General features: G+C 38.3%; 1 protein-coding gene across 6 annotated transcripts in view; it reads right to left on the reverse strand.

Annotated features, from left to right (window-relative positions):
• The window catches only part of MAST4 (microtubule associated serine/threonine kinase family member 4), a 275,542-nt gene that overhangs the window by 197,930 nt on the left and 55,657 nt on the right, over positions 1-21,955 (reverse strand). For all 6 annotated transcript variants that reach the window (XM_071730329.1, XM_071730328.1, XM_071730326.1 and 3 more), the window contains exon 2: positions 14,899-15,052. In XM_071730329.1, the coding sequence (XP_071586430.1) occupies positions 14,899-15,052 (154 nt within the window). The remainder of the gene's footprint in view (positions 1-14,898; positions 15,053-21,955) is intronic.

The following is a 21,955-nucleotide window of genomic DNA, read 5'->3' on the forward strand; positions in this document are numbered from 1 at the left end:
TAATGATACTATTCCTTTTCACTTTATTTAAGCTACCATCAGGAAACAGAACAAGAGGCTATATAATGTCTTATCTCTTGCTGAAAAAACCTAAAAACTTAAGGTGGACACATTATCTCCAAAAGTTTTGCAAAAGCGAGAAACACTACTACAACAACTGAATTCTCTTAGAAAACTAAGAAGCTGATGGCAAAGCAGCAATTCAGAACTTGTTTGTATTTTTTTTTAATCACATACAGGCTCAAAACCAATGAAAGATTTTGATTGAACAGCTGAGATGAAAAACAGCTTCCAAAGAATCTGTCCTCAACATTTAATTCCTGAAATTACTAATTTATATCTTATCAATTGTGTCAGCTATGGGAGTACTATTAACACAGGACTTGCAACCTCTTAGAGGAGAAAATTTTCCAAGAAATCAAAGGCTTCAGCGTCATATCCTAATTTTTAACAGCACATCCACACAGAACTGAGATCTCTGGAAACCGAGGTCCTGGGAGCTAGGGAGTTCCCAAGCAGCAGCACAGTCTTTTTTATGCTCCAAATGCACTAGTCTTCTTTATTACACTGGTAAAGTGGAACCTTTAGACATTTTTTACCAAATTTGCTGAGAGCTTGACCAAAACCAGAAGAAAAATGTACAACAAAGCTGTGCTGTTTTTCCCAATTATCCAAGATAACATTTTCCAGAAATGGAAAGAGCTGAATTATCTTGCCAACATCTCTCTCAGCCTGTTTCTATCATATTCTGTTTACCTTTTTACATAGACTCATAGACTCATACCACACTCAGCTACAAGGATGCTATAAAAATCTTAAAGCAGTGGATTACAACATCCACATATCTGATATTCTGTTGATGTCAATCCTGGGATAAGCCAGTACTCAGTTACTGTTCATAATTTTAGAAGGTTAATTCCTTCTCATCCAAGCAGTAGGGGGAAAAAAAGAGAAAGGAAAAAAAGAAAAAAGAAAAAAAAAGAGAGAGAGAGAGAAAAAAAAAGTGAGTTGGGAAAAACAAAGTTGTACATACCTTGAATTTTAAACAGGTATGCTTTATTTCTTAAATTCTTTCCACATCAAAAGGGGTCTATGCATTTTCTTTACTTACTTTTTGACTCCTCTTCTGAGAATCAATGGTAAGAAAAGGCTCTCAGGGTGAAATCAGACATTTCCTAGAGCCTGACTGGTAAAATCTCTCAGGCTCTAGGAATGCAGACTACTGTAATGAACACTGTAACGAAACTCTGCAAGAAAGCTCCTAAAATTCCAGCAAAGTCAAGACAGCTTCAAATAAGACATTGTCTCTCTGATATGGTAACACGAGTAAAACACCTTAGTAACATCTATTCTGTCAAGAACATGCACATTACACAAAACTATCTTAGCAACTCTTTATTAGCTCACTCTAGGAGACACCAGATAATTACATTAAGCAGTCTCATCCTTGATCACTGTAGCACACTCTCAATACATTTTATCATCATAGAAATCCAATACCTGGAAAACAATACAATTTTCCTCTGATTATTAGAATAAAGGACAACACAAGCAAGAAATGGGTCTGTTTTAATAAAGCTTGTTCTAAAACTGGGGAATAACATCATTCCTTTGTTAACCAATGCACTTACTAGTAGGGGTTTGAAAGTAGTCTTGAAATCTTTTGTCAGACACTAGGCCTTTCCCAGATTGCACTTTTATTTCAATTGAATCCCACTGAGCTTCCCAAGAAAAAAAAAGATGAAGGCAATAATTTGTATTTTGTCTACAAATTATTGTAGTCTTGTTAAGGTTTGGATCCCAACCCAGAAAGGTTTAAATAACAAGTCGATGAAGTCTAGGGGACGAAAGTTATATGAGAAATAACTGCTGCTAATAATGCTTATATTTACTTTTTGGTTTTCAGAGCCAGACCCAGAGGTACCTTCCAGAGGTAATACTGTGATTCCTATTCATGTCAGTCTCTCAGCACAGCAAAGCACTCTATATGCATATAAATATATAATTATATAAATATATGCAGGGCTATAGTGACACAGAACATCTCTAATAGCCACCTTTATTCTTTATCCTTCACAGGCATCTAATTTTATTCAGTTTTTATCTCAAACACCTGAAAGGAAGTCCAAGATATTTTGGTACAGAGGCTATAGGAGGGGCAATCCTACTCTTTCAACTGTAAGATTTCACCTGACTAACAAAGCAGAGTAGATTACCTCAGCATCACAGGGTCAGTGTCTGCACTGCAAAAGTTTACTTATTATTTACTTAGTTCTCTTTCATGAATAATCTCTAGAAATATTTAAAATAACATTGGAGAGCCTATGACGAAGCTGTTTAGGCAGCTGACATGATCAAAATTGCCAATAAAAACATGAGTATGTGTGATGCATCTGTAATAATGCCTCCTCCCACCTGTACTCTGAACAGCAGCCTTGAGAATGCTGCAGATTTCCCAACATACTGAAATTAAGACAAATGTAGCAGATTGTCTAGAACTCCAGCTCTTCTTTTCATAGTTCATTTATATATCTTTTAAATATAGAAATGGCATCTAATAAATATCTTTTCTATAAGCACAAATAAATATGCTTTTATAGAAGCACAAATAGCCATAGCTTATGTAAAAAGATGGAAATGGATAAATCTTTTATCTGGGAATAACACTAGCGTTTATGAAGAGAGATACTACCAGGAAAATAGCAGTTACCCACAAGAATGCCAACCGCAACTGTCCAGAAAGTAACAACTGTGCTTTTCACACTGTGCTTCCTAAAACAATAAAACTCAGACATAATTTACAGGAATGCAATGAGGCTTTTCATTTCCAAAAGCAAATGGAAAATCAACTATTCTTACAGAAAAAAAAAAAAAAAATTATTCCAAAACTCAGTCAGCTTTCTTTGATAGTTTAGGGTGCCACTGCATTAAACACACGATAAAACAGTCCCTGCCCACAATGAGCTAGTGAGCAACTCTCCTTGGATTCCTCCACTTAATAAATTTTTTAAAATAACATTCAATAATCTCCTCACACTATCTATTTCTCCTTTTTTTTTGCCTCTATATTACTCCTGCTCTTTTTCCTGCTCCAGATTCATTCATAATTGCATCCAATTTCCCCCTTTTACATGTTCTCTACTAACCCCTCAAAGTTACATATATCCACACTTCTCTTGTTATGTGATTTCAATATCAGTATTACAGATAAAACTTGAGTTGAAATGCATTGTTGGTTTTCACCCTGCATTCATTTCTGCGTTCATGTTTAATGCTCCCAGCAGCAACTTTCCTTCAGAGAAAAGGACTTGTAGGCAACAGAGAGGAAGACTTCAGTTCAACTCCACCTCATCCCTTGTACCTTAATTTGATGTTTTGGCTCATTTACAGCACATAAACACTGCCAGCATCCAGGGTAATCTCAAGCTAGCAACAAACCACTGCCACAGTGGTAGTTATTTTCTTATTACTCTTATCAGCTATTGATACAGACAAGTCACCTAATGACACAGGTCCCCTACTGCTGTCCCATTCAATCTCAAGATGGCCTCTGACTTCCTCCTATGCTTTCTGCACAGGCTTTCCTGTCTTCTCCGCTACCCTTCCTATGCCCAAAACTATCAAAACAGCCTAAAGTCACAACACTGTATCTCTTCCCACCTATGAATGCAATCTTCATTAGTCCAGCACATTTATCAAAATGTATTTCCATGAAAGGTGACTAAAGTTGATTATGTAATCATAGTATCATTTAATGTAATCATTTAATAGCACTGCATCATTGCTGGTGAAAATAGGAAACACCTCACTGGAGTTCAGAGTTTGTGTTCCCCTTGAACTTGCTTCTCAGGTGTGTAGCTTCCTTTTATAAAGAATCACATGGATATTTGTAGAAAGTTCAAATGGAATCTTTGTTACTTCTTACTTCTACTGCATCCAGTGTGTGCATAGTTGCTGCATGCCTTACTGTGTAAGGCCAAAAGATGAACAAACTATACATAGTTCCTCAAAGATCAGCCACGGAAGGTAGGCTTTGTTTTATTCTATTATAAAAATCTCTCCTACTGCTAAACTATTATTCTACTTCCTCTTTCCTTCTCAAATTCACATCCCAATGGGTGAGAACTAGCATCTGACCTGAAATCTAGTACTTATACAACTTCCAATTTCAGATACAATTTAGAAATAACTTACCAAATCTTCAGATGTTTGATGTTTTAACTATTGCATATGATGGAGAAAACCTTCTGGCATCCAAGTAAGTTTCTGCCTTTACTAAAATAGTTGGGATAGTGTACATTTCCCTACTGGAAAGCCTGTTTTGTAATTAGTCAAAATGTAAATATAAATAAGTGAGGAAGCATCTTGAAATCTTTTTATGGCAATTTTTAAAAAATCAAAATAATAAAAGCAATTCATTGCATAACTGTAAGTGGAATGTTCTTCACTAAATTGAAGCTGACAGTAATAATGGACACAATTAGCCCAAGGTAGAAGCCTGTGCCTATGATTACAGTGTACCACAGAATGAACTGAAGCAAGCATTACTTTGTACTAGTTGCTGTGAAACAGAAGCCTTGAACATACATACCCTCTTACCATCCACTAAGCCAGGGAGCAAGAAGTACTTATTTCACTTGTTTTCATGTATCAATTACACATAGTTATGATGGAAGTGCAGATTTTTTTAAAAGAATTCAAAAAGCTAGATTCTTCTCCCTCACTATTTTGAAGTAAAAAAATAATTTATCTTACTTCAAGAACTGACTTTTGTGGTCATCAGGTTTACCAGGAACAGTGCCAAGTGAGTTGCTCACTCTGCACCTCTCTTTGGGGAGCCTTATGAGCATGAGCTACCTCAGATCAACAGAACAAGCCATGGTGGAAGACAACTGGATGCTACTGCAGATGAGTTTTGGTCACAGAAATGCACTGAAAGGAATCTTTCTCAGACATCTCCACATCCCAGCAGTAGTGGCAGCCCCAGCACAACACAGAGCAGCCACAGCTACAAACAGCCTGAGCAGTGGGACATGGGAACAAAAGCTGGAGGCCACATATCATTACTTCCACTCCCACTGATACATGAAGCCTCAATATAGCTTCAGAAACCTCCCAGGTGAAGGGCAAAGAGGTTTCATTTGCACATCAGTGTGCAGAGGGAATTAAAGCCTATAATCCCCTTTAGCAGTAACTGCAAAGTAAATTAGTTGATGGATTTGAGGACATTATTAGGAAACTTTTTGGTATTTTGTCTTATTTTACTGTGGCTGCATAAACAACATTAACTTCAAAATGACCAGCAGGCAAAGCAAGAGTTACTGTTTTAGTCATGTCTCATTTACTGCCCACAATTTAGGAAAATTAGCATGTTTTGTGTATTACTCAGCTGCACATGGCTGATTAAAAGACAATGCCAATTTCCCAGTCTGATGCAAGAGATGACATTTTTTCTTTCAACCAATCTGTCCACTAAACATTAGCTAATCCTATAATTACAACTGACTCATTTTTTTATGTTACTGTTCAAGAAGTCCATGTAAAAGAATCCTACTACACTCAAAAGATACTCACTTTTTGATGCACAACAAATTATCCTTAAAATGCTCTCTTACATTTGTCTTAAAATTTCATCAATGTTGGCAAAACTGAAGCTGGAAAAGGACACATCCAGTCTTGGACACGAAGATAGTATGATGGTGGTTTAGATCTGTACCCAAAGTATATTAAAAAAATAATCAAGCTTCCATTAACTACAAAGACTTTTTTAAAGCCAATTACCAAGAATTAGTCATCACATATAGCTACCTTTCCTTCCAGAAGTAACAATCATTTCCATGCTGGGACAAATTTCTCTCACTGAAAAATACTTAAAAGTCACGAAACTGGTCCAGAATTATACTTACATGGAAATTAATCAAAGTGCCTCTGCTAACAGATACTCATTAAGTTATTTTCATTTTGACAATTTGCAGTTTATTAATGCAGTACTATGACAACCATAAAATATTTGACAGGCATTTGGGATCACCAGCAAATCTCTCTAGGTTTATTTAAATTTTCGGGATGAGGGTAGTGTTTGGGTTTTGGGGGTTTTGTATATTTTCCATAAGAAAAATATCTACCACATAGGTGTGTTATCCAGTCAGTGACACTGATAGCTACATGGTAAAAAACACTATCACCTGAAGATACAATTTACAAGTGTACTTTCCTACCTCCCAACTCCACTGAAATATAACTTAGCAAAATAATTAATTGGAAATAACTTAATATTTGTGAACTCAGAGATGGGCACATTCTTCTGCTTCCTCTTCTTTACCATACCAACAAAGAAACCTTTTTTCCCATACTTCTAACTGGTTGCTCCAAAATGTGCAGACTGCCAGACAACTCCGGAACACAACCCTAATACACAGATATTCAGGTTTCCCATGAGTCCTTTTTCCAGCTTATACCTGACATAGAAAAATCTGAAGGTCTAGTCCTGAAACACTAAAAATGGGAGAAAAAAACAGAAACATAATATTCAAACTGCACACAATGCTACCAAAAGCATATTAAACTGGACAGAACCAAAGTGATGATGACACAGTCATATTTCTCCTTATAGTCAATTTTGCAAAACCAAGAATGTTGCATACCAAGAGCTCAGGGATAGCTTTTACGTGAAACTCGACATGCTAACAGACTTCCAACCAAGTTGAGTCTAGCAAACACATACTCTGTTTTTAATAACTTAAGAAAATTCAGTGTTGCTGAGTTCAAACCACTATGTGGTAGTAGACAGCTGCTAATATTCTTGGCTCCAAGATCTCTAATATCTACCTTTTTTTTTTTTTTTTTTTTTTGCTACCTGCTTCATAAAAATTATAGGATACAAAAAAACCCATCTCATCTTCCATTGCCCTCTGAAAAAAATGCTCACTGACTCACCCATGCTCAAGCATGAAGTGATCTGTCAATGTGATAGTTTCTCTGCAGTCCATACTCTGACCCCTATTTTTGTTTCATACATTGCCATGCAACATAATAAATGAAATTATTTTTAACTGTATGCTTATAGTAATTTTTCAGAAGGTGAAAAGTTTCCTAATAGAAAAGCCTGTTACTGATTCCACAGGAAATGGCTACAGTTTTCCATTCAAGCCTTGAACATATTCTTGAGTATTTCTCAAGCTGAGCATTCAGCTTACATTAAATCATGCATCTTGAATCAAGCAGGTACACTTCCCAGCAAATGTGTACAACTATTGGCTTCACAACATCCATTTGAGATAGAGTCTACAAGTGAGAATAAGGAAGACTTAAGCCTCTAAGATCATGAAAAATGCAGTCTTGATGTGCAATTAAAATTTATTTAGGAATCACAGAATGTTAGGGGTTGGAAGACATCTCTAGAGATCATCTAGTCCAACCCCCTCTACCATATCAAGATCACTTAGGGAAGGCCACACAGGAATGCATCCAGGCAGGCTTTGAAAGACTGTGGAGAAGGAGACTCCACAAATTCTCTTGGCAGCCTGTTCCAGCACTCTGTCTGGCATATCAGCCAATCCTTCCAGTTTTGTACCAGCAAACTTGCTGAGGATACACTCTGTCCCCTCACTGAGGTTGTTAATTAAGATGTTGCATAAGCCTGGACCCAGTACTGGCCACTGGGGCACACCACTGGTCACAGGTCTCCAACTGGACGCTGCACCATTGACCACGACTCTCTGGGCTCTATTGTTTAACCAGTTCTCACTCCACCTCACCATCCACTGTTATAACCCACACTTTCTGAGCTTGGCCACAAGGGAGACACTGTGTCAGACGCCTTGCTCAAGTCAAGGTAGACAGCATTCACTGCTCTCCCTGCATCTACCCTTTCAGTCACACCATCACAGAAGACTATCAGATCAGTCAAACATGATTTCCCCTTGGTGAATCCTTGCTGGCTACTCCTGGTAGCCCTCTTTTCTTCCCTGTGCTTAGAGATGACCTCCAGAATGAGCTGCTCCATCCCCTTTCCAGGGACGGAGGCGAGGCTGACTGGTCTGCACTTGCCTGCATCTTCCTTCTTGCCCTTCCTGAAGACTGGAGTGGCACTGGCTTTCCTCCAGTCCTCAGGCACCTCTCCTGTTTGCCAGGAGCTTTCAGAAATGATGGAGAGTGGTACAGCAACAACATCAGCACTTGTGGGTGCATCGTGTTGGGGCCCACAGACTTGGGTGTGTTCAGTTTACCCAAACAGTCTCCCATCCAACCCTCACCAGCGGAGAGTCGTCCTTCCTCCAGACATGCTCCCTTACTTCCAGTGATTGTGATTCCTGAGGGCTGGGCTTAAGAGTAAAGACTGAGGCAAAGAAAGCATTCAGTAACTCTGCCTTCTCTGCATCCTCTGTTATCAGGGCTCCCACTTCATTTACAGCAGTGGGCCCACTTTTTCCCTACTCCTCTTTTTCTCATTGATGTATTTTGAAGAAGCTTATCTTGTTTTCTTTCACACTCCTAGCCAGGCTAAGTTTCAAGAGAGCTTTGGCCTTCATTGTCAAGTCTCTACATACTGTGGCAGCATTTCTATAATCATCACAATAAAGCAAAGCCTTTTTCCACATACTGTAAATTTCCCTCTTCCATCTGCATTTTTTCAGGAGCTTGCTTATCCATGCAGGTCTCCTCAAGAAGGGGCTACCTTTTTTTTTTTTCAAGGGAATACATTTATCCTGAGCTTTGAGGAGGTAGTGCTTGAATACTGATCAGCTCACTTGGGGCCCCCCTACCTTCCAAAGCTCTAGCCCATAAATACACTGCAGAGACAATTTTGCACTAATGAGCTCAGGCACTAGAAACATCAGGACTGCTGCCTCACAGAGCTCAGATTTAGGAAATTAGATTATTAAACCCAAGCATTTAACTAAGTCCAGACAATTTCTTTCATGTGTGCTTCTACAGTCACACTGTAAGACATACTTGAGCCAGTTACTTCAACAACTCTTGGGGAATTTTTGAAAAAGCTACAACTCAAGCTTCAGAAATTTAATATGCATATTAATTTTCTCCACGTTTTATTTTTCCACTATTTCAAATGACTCTTAACAACTTTCAGGCTGCTTTTGTAAGCATCATAAAAGCAGTTCAACTCCACTTCTCCACCCTTCAAAACAGGCAACTTGCAAATACATTTGCTAATTAGGCCCTCTACTGCTACAGTTTGCTTTAATCTCAGCAACAATCAGCTTGTCATGTTCTCACAATACACGCGCGTTTAAGCAGCAATGGAGGAGCTAAAAGCAAAATAATGAGACAGGAATACAATATCTTCTGTTCTCATCTCAGACTATTACATGATGCAGACTCCAGGCGTGTCAAAGACTATGGAAATTATCTTGCCAGGCACAGAGAGAAGTAAAAATCAACTCAGCTACGGAAGTTGATTGAGGCCTTAAATGATGAGGGTGGCTGACAATGACAAATATATATAACTTAACCATCATCTCAATCACCAGGGCACCAGGAACCATTTAAAAATTAGTTTTTACAGCAGAATATATTTTCTTCATCAGTAGAATATAGTTTTAAACTGCATGCTTAAAAAAAAAATCAGTTGCTCAGTCACAGAACATTTTTCTTCTATCTCTTTCTACTAATTCTGAAAGAAGTTTAACATCTGTTACAGTGCTCTAAGGAAGCTTTTGAGGAAGGCAATGAAAAGACTCCAAGGCACCCTCTGGGTAGGTGTTGCTGCAGAATGAACCATGTTGTGCCTGTCTCCATGCACACAGCTGTTGAACACTCCCACCTTTTGTACCCAGAAACTGAGTGGTGTCAGCGCCAGTGCTGGGTTGCTACCCTCCTTCTGCTGGTGAGGGCCCTACCCAATCCTGTAACACATCACAAAGGTGAAAGAAATTTTGAAACATGCTTCTGCTCTGAAATTCAGGGGGAAGAAAATGCAGGAAGTAAAATTTTCTACAAAAAGGCATGTCTGGTAGAGATTTGGCACTGGGAGCTGTCCTTCCCCTGCATTACATCGCACCCTGACTTCTGGAGCCAGAGACATGCCCACAAAGCTCACCAAGCTGTATCCCCAGACACAACTATGAAAACACAAGGAGTGGTGTGTGAATAATTAATTACAGCCATAACTGGAAGAGATAATTTTTATATTATCCAGAGAAAACAGGGAACACTTCCCCTTACCTACACAAACTGGTCGATATTGATAAAATAGCATTTTTTAAATATTGGCACTAAAATAATTACATCATAGTATGACAAGCAGTTGTATGGAATTAGAATGTACCATGTCCAAAGAGGTTTCATGTTACAAGTTATGATTTTATACCAAACATTCCCTGTCCACCAAGCCTTATCAAATATTTGACATTGTAAGGCTTAATGAGATCTTCATTTTCAGCAACTTGAAAAAAATACATATAGCAAAATGTTTGCAAAACATTCTGGATTTCTACCACTGCCAACTGCTCCCTGTATGAACAGGGAAAACTTCCCCTTCTAACTTTCCCTTCCATGTGCCAGCTCATGGAGAAGGGAACAGCTTGTTCTTCATGGCCCATAAAGCTGTTGATCTTTCTGTTAATCAGTGTTAGTCGAGTGATGAATCTCTGATGCAAAAACCAGACTGAGAATCCCCAAAATTCTTTTTGAATCAACAATATATTAGTCACATGGGAATAGCAATAATTGCTTAGCATATCTGGATGACTGATGACATAAGCAGTAGAAAGTTGATCCAAGAAGGAATGTTGTAGATGAAAAGGTATATAAATCCACAGTTTTTGGCTCTTTACTGGATCATAAGTTAACTTCATTAAATACTTCAGTATCTTTGGATTAAAGATTTTATAAAATTAAATCTGTATGTGTTATGTCACCAGCACTTGTATAAGATCAACTTAAGTTTAGCACGATACTGGCCCTACCACAATTAGAGATAATTAGCCCAGCAGGAAGTCTGTTCCAAAGCAGTTTTTGTTAAGATAACAGGAGACAAGATAAGTTCAATCTGTAGGCAACAAAGTATGGGTTTTTACTTTATATTTAATTGCAGAGCTTATCAGTACAGTTTAGAGAAAATTAAGCTAGTTGCAGTGTTCTGCAAAATACAAATTCTTCCCAGCAATACACTCTCAGAAGCAGAAAGGAAGATACACATCTCCAAATGCTGCACCAGAGCAACTGAGAAGACTGAACAGCACTGCACTGCACACTGAAGTGCAAACAGACAAGAAACAATGGAACATAAAAGCACGGCCAATTTGATCAACTTAACCAAGCAATTTGCCAGGTTAACCCCTTTTGCAGTAAAAGCAATTTATTTTCTCAGTCTTTTGCACTACTTTTCTGCAATTCTTCTATTTAAGCACTTCTGAACACAGCAAAATAAAATCTGCCAAGAGTTTAAGCCAAAAAATCTCTGACTGTAGACAGCCCTTTGAAGTTTGTGTAGATCAAGAAAGTCAGGTCACAACAGAAAAGCAGCTTTTTAATTAAACCTCTTTTCTCCTGATTAGAAACAAGTTGTAAAGCCTCAGTGTGTGCACTAATAGGAAACCTTAGAAGGCAATCTAAGGCAAGGGGGATAAGTATTTAAATACATGTGTATGCAAAGAAGTCTGTTGTCCCAAGAAAAACAGAACTGACTTCACCTGCCCATGCTTTGATCTCTCTCCAGCACTGCTCCAATGCCCCTGCACCAGAGTGCATTTGCATCCTTCTGATGTAATGACCTTTTCCTTCCATAGTTGATATAGGTCTAATGAAGGAGCAGCTATAGCTCACATTTGTGACAGGAGTTCTGCAGTTGAACAAACCCTACAAGGACTGTGTTTTATACCACCTGTGGCACAAGCAAAGATTTTAGAACTTCAGTTTACTTCCAGTAAAGGATGTTGCAAGTACTGTTACCAGAATGCATGCAGACAAGGAAGGGCATTACAGTGCAGAAGAAGCAGAAGAGCACGACGGCGAACACTGATCATGGTATACCAAATACATCTTTGCTACCCAAAATTTTACAGCCCTTTGGGACCATGACATTTTAAATTAAAAGAGGAAGTGGTCTTAAGTTATTCTCAAATAGTTCTACTCTGAAGCTGTTTTATCTCATGAATGCTTATGTTTATCAGTCCTCATTATGAAATACTATTTTTAATCCTTCCTATTAAGCAGTACTGCCAGCACTTCACAAAAAGAACTATTAAGCTAGATTTGCTTGACTGGATTGGCAGGCCATATCCAATACATTTTTTTCATTCCAAATTCAGTCTCTCTCCAAAAGACTTCCTACTCCTTCAGGATGAAGATTAAGGAAAACAATAATGTCACAATAATGAGACTGAAGTGACTTTTCCAAAATATAAGAAAGTGATACAGGAAATAATATGAATTTCTTTATTGGTCAAATTTAATTTAATGTTGGTGGTTTCCTAGCTTCAATAGGAAGAAATGGTACATTTGTTCACAAAAACACTGATGTAATTTTCTTCATCTCCAAGAAGCATTCCTTGTTTGCCCCAAAAAAAGTGTGGTTGACAAATTGCTTAAAACTGGGCAACAAAGGAAAAAAAAGATTTGGGTTCCAGTTTTCCTGAAGGTGTGTAGACTGTAAGTTTCCATTTCTACATCACTTCTGCAAACCTTCTCTCCCTCATGTTATTTCCCATTCGAAAGACCTTGTACTTAATTTTCAGTTTCTTATATTCTTATATAAAGAATTTTGTCATTTATTTTAGCAAGTTCAAAAAGCAGGTTCTCAGTAACTGCATCCTTCAGGTTTTGTAAGTCTCATTCACTGTATTTCAGCAATATAGATTTTATTTCTTCTCATATGTCATGCACAATATTATTACCTCTTGTAAAGCACAATAGACTCATTTATTTGAGATCTGTTCCCAGAGATAAAAGCCATGTCTATTTACTTCTATTCATATTCAGCCCTGCAGGATTTGAACTATACCATTTTATATAAACAGATTAAATTTTTATTTTTGCTCTTATTGCTAATACTACTTATGCTCTATGGCTCAATAATATTGTGCTTTTAACAGCAAAAGGAAAGACCAAGTAACACACAAAGAACAAATCACTGATTTTCTAACATTTGGAGTGAGCAACAAGCATCACCATAGGAATAATATGCAAATATATAAACTAGGGGTCTTCTCTCTTGCATTCCTTATTCCCACTTAATCCATTTAGCAAAAGAAATACTTTTGAACAACAAAGGTAAAGACTGTACCTAAAGCAATTTCAAAAACACCTATAGCAACCATTTTACAACACACTGATGCCCATTGTTAAGCTAGCACTGAGGTTAAAACAATATTAAAAGCAACAAATGGGAGATGGGAGAATAAAGGAAGACAGTCATCAGTGTAAAGTGACAGTAAAGACCAAGTACTTTTTCCAAATTTCAAGTCTCTAGATATTTCCTTACGGACCATGAGAGTGTTTTTCAGAAACACTAAGACTCAAACAGATATTAGGGAGGAGATGCCTGAGCACAGAAGTAAATGCAAACCAAGGACATGTCAAGTAGTATTCTGTCTGTTTTTAGCTTTAGTAAAACACTAGTTTGGTCTACATTTGAAATTTTTAGAGTACTAACACTCTGTAGAAGCAAGAGTTCACTGATGCAGTTAGGCAAATTTACACTTCAGACTGCTGTAAGTCAATTATCTCTCACAAAAGCCCGTACAGATCACACAGACTACTACACTGCTTCTGAAATATTAATACTTGATAAAAACAAAGTTGCAAGAGAAACTACAAGTTTTAGCTTGGTAAAACTAAAAATCACAACAACAATTATGTGATGATGTGACAAAAGAAGTTCCTATAGTAATATCTGTCTTTCCTTCACATGAAGTATGAGATAACTTGACTTTTTAAAGTTACTTATGTTAAAAAGTACTTTTGTTACTCATTAGAAGCACTGTAGGTGGTTCGAAAATACTGATTCTTGAAGCTTCTTGCAATAGCTTCTTGAAGCTTCTTGCAGGGTAAGGACAGGGAGAGGGGTGGGGAGGAAGTGAGAAAGCAAATTTTTAAGAGCATCTCCCAGGCACTCACAGCAGAAGAATCAGCTCTTTCCACTGTGGCACCACTTTTCATCTCTGAGCAAAATCACCCTTGAACAATGAACAGAATTTAGAGACACAAGACAGCCACATCTCAAGTAAATTGACACAAGACAGCCACATCTCAAGTAAATCCCATTTCATCTTTCTCTAACCTGAATTTCACTTGAGTTGTTATCAATCAACACTTAAGCAGATAAAACAAGATGTTGAGTCTCAAATCTATCCCTTCCACTAAATTCACTGAAATCTATTGTCCCTCTCATCAAGAATTTAATATCCTGCTCTTCAAAATAAATTTTTTGAACTGTTAGAAACTGTGTACGTCAAGATTCTAAGGCATATTGAAAAATCTTTTTTTTTTAAATACACAAAGCAAGTGCCAGTTAATGCCCTACTCTTTTCACATTCATTTCACTTCTCACCCAAGAACTCTTCAATGACTGCTACAGCCATACAGCTCCCAGGACACAGTTACTTCAGCATCTAGCATGGGATCCCATGGATGAATGCACATGAGTACATCTCAAACAACACCTAAACCACCAAACATGCTAAACAAGATCAATGCCATATTCTAAAAAATTTCAATAAATGGAACATTTCCAGGCTATGCATGTCTACCTGTCAGAGCCTCAAAGATGAGCTCACCTCACTGGTAGCAAGGGAACCCATGTGGAAGACAATTTACGGAAACTCCAGGTAGAGCTCACACCTTCCCCACGGAGCCACAGGACAAATGCCAAGGATCAAGATGCCATCACCACAGCTGCTAAGCCTCTAGGTGACATTACACACACCCCAAACTCACCAGTCAGGGCTCCTCCGAGGCTTCCTCTTCTGAGCTGTCTCCCATCTTCACTTAGCTGCCTCTTAAGTTTAGAGGGCTTTCCAGAGGCAAAACAGACTTCAGGGCTGATGGATTTTTGAAAAGGCATGGGTGGGGGAGTCAATATATGATCAAGCTGCAAAGAAACAGAAAGAAAGAAAAATTAAGTTTAAAGGCTTACCTCCACTGGAAAAAACTTATTTTTATTTATATTTTTATATTTTTTTAATTTTTATATTATTTTGTATATATTTTATATATTTATATTATATTTTTATTTATGACAGCACTTACACAAAAAAGTTGTTTGCAAAGATCTTAAAGTAATTAAATTCTAACTGAACCAGAAACTTTTAGAAGCACCAGATTTGTGGCTGGCTGTGTAAGACAGCCATGCTCCTCTTGTCCAGCTCACACCACCTTCAACCACCCTCTTGCACAAGCAAAATATTTTGCAGTGGTCCCATGTCAACATACAGGGAGTCAGACCAGCTCCACTGGCCTTCCATAAAGAAGTCGTTTTGCAGTTGAGAACCATCTGACTTTACAACCTATGAGATCTGCTCCTGTTGCTATTTTTCCTTAGCAATTTCCCCCCAGCTTCATGTGAGCACTCACTAGATGGCACTGTACTATCAACCAAATGCAAACTAGTGCCCGATCCAGGGAAACGCTGACAAAAATATTTATAAAAGTCAGTGAGGGGAAAGAAAAAAAAAATTAACTTATTCTGCTTATAAAATAGTCATTCATTGACACTGATTTTGAAACAAGCACAGATACAGATCTTCATTCCTTAAATTCTGTTCTTGCCATCATTCCTACACATTCTGTACTGAATTTCCTTTACTGAAAGAGCAGTTGGGCAGTGGAAGCCCAGGAAAGGAAGCGGTGGTGGTGCTCAAAAAATGTATGGATGTGGCACTTCAGAACATGGTTTAGTTCGTATAGTGGTGCTGGGTTGACAGTGGGACTTGTATTTAGTATTTGAGGTTAGTTAATTGTTTGGGTTCTATTTTTTCTGTACTCAAATACGCAGCTTATTAGAAGCTCCTAAACCCTGCTAAAGCATGAACACAGTAGTTTCTGAATCTGCTTCTTCAGCATATAAAGATTAATTCATATTCACAACAGAAACTGAAGTTCCTGATGAATTCACAGCCCATGCCTTTAGCAATTTCCTAAAACTGGGAGGTTTTGGAGTCATGAAGAATATTCAATTAACCATTGCTACTATTATTCTTTCCCAAATACAGTTATATCATAAATATTTGTATTTCCCAGTCCTAAGATACACCTCACAGGCTGTATTTACAAACCAGTTAAAAATCCCTGAAAACAGCTGGCTTCCAAGAAACATAATTTTGAGACTTTTTTACATAAGTTTATAAGCTGGTCTCAGACTGCTCAGTGACTGATGGACAGCAACAGTTGTTCAATGTCGTATTTCACATGGCTCCAAGCATCTGACAAATGACATGATCCAATCAAGGCTTTAGATGGGTTACTGGCAAAAATTAATGCACTTTTCTGAAAACAGGCTCATACTTCAGTAACCAACCACATTTTAAATCTCCTCTTCATGGCAGAAGGTTCATCAAAACTTAAAAAAAAAAAAATTAAAAATCAGCACATGTACTAAGTCCCCTTCACATTTCCATTTAAGTCTACACACTTAAGTCTACTACTGCATTTGTCTTCCACCCTGTTACCTTTCCCTTTATAACCAGGTACATAACCTTTATGGCTGCTCTAGTCACTCCCACAACAAACAAGACTTGTGCATTCCCCCACACGCAGTCTGATTACAAAATTCATTAATGCCAGTTAAGCTCTGCTCCTTTTCCACAGCTCTCATGGTTTCAGAGGAAATTTTAAAGGTGGGGCTACAGACAGAGCAGTACAAGTACCATCCAGGTCCCGCAATTCATATTAAACATGTTTTTTCACTGTAGAAACTGGCAGCTTCAAAAAGGCAAAAATTTTGACAGCTAAGACAGTTTAACTATCTGCTCCTAGTTCATCATTTTAACGGTAATGCCCTGCCACTGTCCTCTTGCAAAGGTACCTCACCTCCTTGTTGTAAAGTAACTACCACAGCTAGAATTTCTGTTTGATGACAATCCCAGCACCAACTTGGAACACTAGAGTCCTCAAAAATACAAATTTTTTTCAATTATTTGCATCAAAATGGAAAAGGAAACCCTGGACAGTTAGACACTGAGTGTTGTCCACAAGGAGAGAAGCCACCCCACTACAAGAAGTAATTTTGACAGCACTTGGATCAGTCACCTGAGGTCCTACATATGGAGTTCTTGGCAACATGACTGGAGAGGAAAGAAAGGGAGGGGAAAGAAAGAAGACATCCTTCCCACCAATACTTTTCAACCTGATGCCCTCAGTTTCAAAGTCCACTGACTTTGCAATCCTCTGACATGAGAAACATGGGAATAAAGTGAAGTTCTGCATTTTTTAATACAACAGGGTGAAATTCAGATTATGTTGAGGAACATCATTATATTACATGGAGATAATGAAACAAAAATAAGCACTCTTGCATAGGACAAATTAAGGACCAAATATTACACCAATATTAAGTTTCACAAGGTGTTTCTTTCAAATATAGGAATAGTTAAATTCAATGCAGTAGACAACACGTACAGAGATCTATCACAGCTAGGTTTCAGATGGATGTAGAGAGCCATACGTATGACCTGAAGCAACTATATCAAAAGACATTATATTATGTAACACTACAAAGAAAATACAAGGCTTAACAATTTCATATTCATGGCCAACTCCTGCTTTACAGAAACAATGACACATCAAGTATGGGTTTGGTGATCAGGTAGTGAGGTGGGTCAGGAACTGGTTGAAAGGAAGGAGTCAGAGAGTTGTAGTCAATGGGGCAGAATCTGGTTGGAGGGGTGTGACTAGTGGAGTCCCTCAGGGGTCGGTACTGGGACCGGTGTTGTTCAATATATTCATCAACGACTTGGATGAGGGTATAGAATGTACCCTCAGCAAGTTTGCTGATGACACTAAGCTGGGAGGAGTGGCTGACACACCAGAAGGCTGTGCTGCCATTCAGAGAGACTTAGACAGGCTGGAGAGTTGGGCAGGGAGGAACAAGATGAAATTCAACAAGGGGAAGTGTAGAGTTTTGCATTTGGGGAAGAACAACACGATGTCCCAGTATAGGTTGGGGGCTGACCTGCTGGAGAGCAGTGTAGGTGAAAGAGACCTGGGGGTCCTGGTAGACAAGAGGATGACCATGAGCCAGCAATGTGCCCTTGTGGCCAAGAAGGCCAATGGCATCCTGGGGTGCATTAGAAAGGGTGTGGTTAGTAGGTCAAGAGAGGTTCTCCTCCCCCTCTATTCTGCATTGGTGAGGCCACACCTGGAGTATTGTGTCCAGTTCTGGGCCCCTCAGTTCAAGAAGGACAGGGAAGTGCTTGAAAGAGTCCAGCGCAGAGCTACTAAGATGATTAAGGGAGTGGAGCATCTCCCTTATGAGGAAAGGCTGAGGGAGCTGGGTCTCTTTAGTTTGGAGAAAAGGAGACTGAGGGGTGACCTCATCAATGTTTTCAAATATGTAAGGGGTGAGTGTCAGGGAGATGGAGCTAGGCTTTTCTCTATGGTGACCAGTGATAGGACAAGGGGTAATGGGTGTAAGTTGGAGCATAGGAGGTTCAAGTTGAATATCAGAAAGAATTTTTTTACTGTAAGGGTGACAGAGCCCTGGAACAGGCTGCCCAGGGGGGTTGTGGAGTCTCCTTCACTGGAGACATTCAAAACCCGCCTGGACACGTTCCTAGGCGATGTACTCTAGGTGGCCCTGCTCTGGCAGGGGGGGTTGGACTAGATGATCTTTCGAGGTCCCTTCCAACCCCTAGGATTCTATGATTCTATGATTCTATGAAAGCGTTTCTGGGAGCTATCCAAAGCTCGTTTTCACTTCCAAAGGGGTAAAATAACACCTACAGCACATAGTGTGTATTTGAAAAGAGCCTGTACATTCTAACTGCTGTTGTAATAGACAGTGATTATACCCTTTAATAGCCTTGACATAACTACACTGGATGCTGGGGAAATACGAGGGAAATTCACTGCAGAAAGTAGCCAGACTTGCAAACTCCCCTTGAATAACTTCTTATGCTACTCTCAAAGAACAGACAACTAGATGAACTGTTTTGACCTCAATGGTCAAAAAAAAAAGCCTTTGGTCAATAGACCCTTTTCAGACCTTACTTCAAGCAAAAGCCTATGCAGCAAAAGGTTTTTGCTCTCAACAAAACAGCACTCCCCACCTGCCAGGCAGGGCATTCAAGTCCAGTAAGTGAAACAGAGAACATTTTATTAAGCCCTGCTTCCTTAGAACACAGCTGATTCCCAAGTATAACATGGCATATTCAAATCACACAAAGCAGTTAATTCAGCCATGGCACTACATAACATTATGACAAGTTTAAATAAATAAGCATTAGCAAGACCTATTCAAACGCGTAATACTTATTTCAAAGACCTCTTAGTGACCTTAACAGTATGAAAGTTGTGTCTTACCAGCTACACAGTGGATATTGCTGTCTGCAAGATAACATAAAAGCAGCTATCTTAAGGAATGACAGCTGTTGAAATTCTGCCAGAGACATGATTTTAAATAATTTTACTCAAGCTGCTTCTATTCAGCTCATCAAATAGTTTTGCCCAGTGACAGTCATCACTCTTGGTATTTACTTCATGTCAGTGGTATATGGCACAGAGGCACAAGAGGAAAACCAGCATTTCATTGGTTGCAGCTGTTTTTTTTTCTTTTTTTTAAACTTTGCTTGACAAGAAATTGCAAGAAATACAATATCTGCATCTCTGTAGGCAGTTTCCAACAAACAGACATTTATGTTATACTTTGAGGGGTTTTTGGCTATCACATCCTCTGCCCACCATCTTATTACTGCACTCAGGCCACAAGCACACACTTCTCTCCACATCCTTTTTTAAGAAATTTCAGTGACATAAGGAGCAATAGCATAAGAGAAGACAGTTTTTCCACTTGCTTATGGAATTACAGGGCAGGTAACTAACAGTTTGAGAAGTTACTTCAGAAAGTTACTACCTTAAGTATCTGCAACAGCTAAGATGAAATATATGAAAAACAAATATATTTGATTGTCCTGTACCTGTAGTACAAAGGAAGTTAGATATTGAGTACATACAGGCTGTCTAGAGAGGGATTTTTAATCAGTACACATCTCACCAGTAGTCTTTGCTGTTAACATTCACAATGCATGTATAGTAACTTACATAAAAATGCTTCCTTCCTCAACATTAAATACTGAATAATTCCCTTCTGACAAAGGCAATTTAAATGAGAGAAAACACATGGCTAACTCCAAACTATGCAGAACATACTGGTCTGCAAAATTCTTTTCTTCAAATCCATTTTTTGGTTTATTTAATTTAAAAATCTGCTTGTTCATGCCATAGGTATGTCAAATTTCTACAGAAGCACTATAAAATTTAGGAGATAACAGCTTTCACAAAACCCTTTTCCCCCCCCACCTCCCACCACATGAACCTCTCAAAAGGGAGCAAACAGCATCAGTAGAAGAGAACAGCTTAAAAATTACATAGAACAGAATCATGAAAAAATCCTTACCACAGACTTCTACATGTACATTTAAAGATTCTATAGAAACAGACGAAATTCGAGTGACAGTCTCCACCATTTATACAGGAATTTCCTCCAGGGAATCATGACTGAATTAATTTCAAACCTTTTTTATATTTTTTCCTTTATATTTTGAAGCTATTAATTTTCTGTGCCAATAGAGTCAGCTATATTTCACTTAAGAAATTTACTTGAATGCTATACTATCCATGGACCTTTAACAGCTCACTGACTCAGAAAGGATTATCATGGTTTTAAAAACTTCAGTAGCATTAACTCCAGCTGTATACCATCAAGTATTTATTCTACAGCTAGAGTAAGATCTCTGCTTGATAATTACATCATCAAGAAGTCACATCAAGTACATCAGCCCACATGTCCTTATGAAAATGAAGGACATGAAACTGGTGCAAAATAAGAGCTAACATCAGTGCTTAGAAGTACAGTTTAAGCAGAGTATATAAGGAGATGTGAGAGGGGCAGAAAGAAAATAATGGATTGCAGGAGATGAAAACCATGCTACAAGAAGGTGAATGGAGCTAACATAACACAATCACAATGGTAACACCAGGATAAAGAAAATAAGCTGTTCTGAGCTGCTGATAATTTGTTGCAACATGTAGCAGAGGGGTTTTTTATAGTAAAAATTAAATTGAGAACTGAACTCATCTGCTCAGCTCCACCTTTTTCTTGAAACATCCACTATGTTTTTTATTTTTCCAAATATCTTATTTCCAATGTCCTCTAATTGCTCCTCTAATGCTGCATAGGCAGTATGTCTACTTCCCACAGAAACTGGGAAACACAGGTCGAGTATTCAATCTTAAAAAAATATGAGCCAAAATGTTCTACAAATAATTTTAATTTCTTCCCCTTGAGCACTCCACAACTCCACTCTACCTCAGGTCATGCTGTATATGCACATTAAATTCTATATAAGTTTCCATAAAAAGTCTGTGTGCTGTTACCCATTTTAAGCCTCCCCCAGTCAGGCTGGCTCCCCATCCCAAAAGAGGCCAATTACCTAGAAATTGTCACATACAGTGCACCAAAAGCAGAAAATATCCCGCATACTTTACTGCTTAGGTTTTTCTCATTATCAATCAGAACTTCCAAAATAAAATTCTACTATGTTGTCATCAAATATGCCAAATTGCATCAAACCATTCTAGATGTTTAAAGAAGGAGAATGGAAAGCACTGTGCTCCAGTCCCATGCAGACAAAATACAGGAGCTTAGTTGGTGGTGAAGAGATACTCAGTTTTTCAGTAAAAACTTCTGTCTTTACAAAGCTAAATGCTTAAGAGGAGCATAGATTCACGAATCCAATAAACCCCTCCTGTCTCTTGCACCTCCAGACATAAGCTGTGC

This window comes from Heliangelus exortis, chromosome Z (assembly GCF_036169615.1).
Source record: "Heliangelus exortis chromosome Z, bHelExo1.hap1, whole genome shotgun sequence".
Taxonomy (NCBI): Eukaryota; Metazoa; Chordata; class Aves; order Apodiformes; family Trochilidae; genus Heliangelus; species Heliangelus exortis.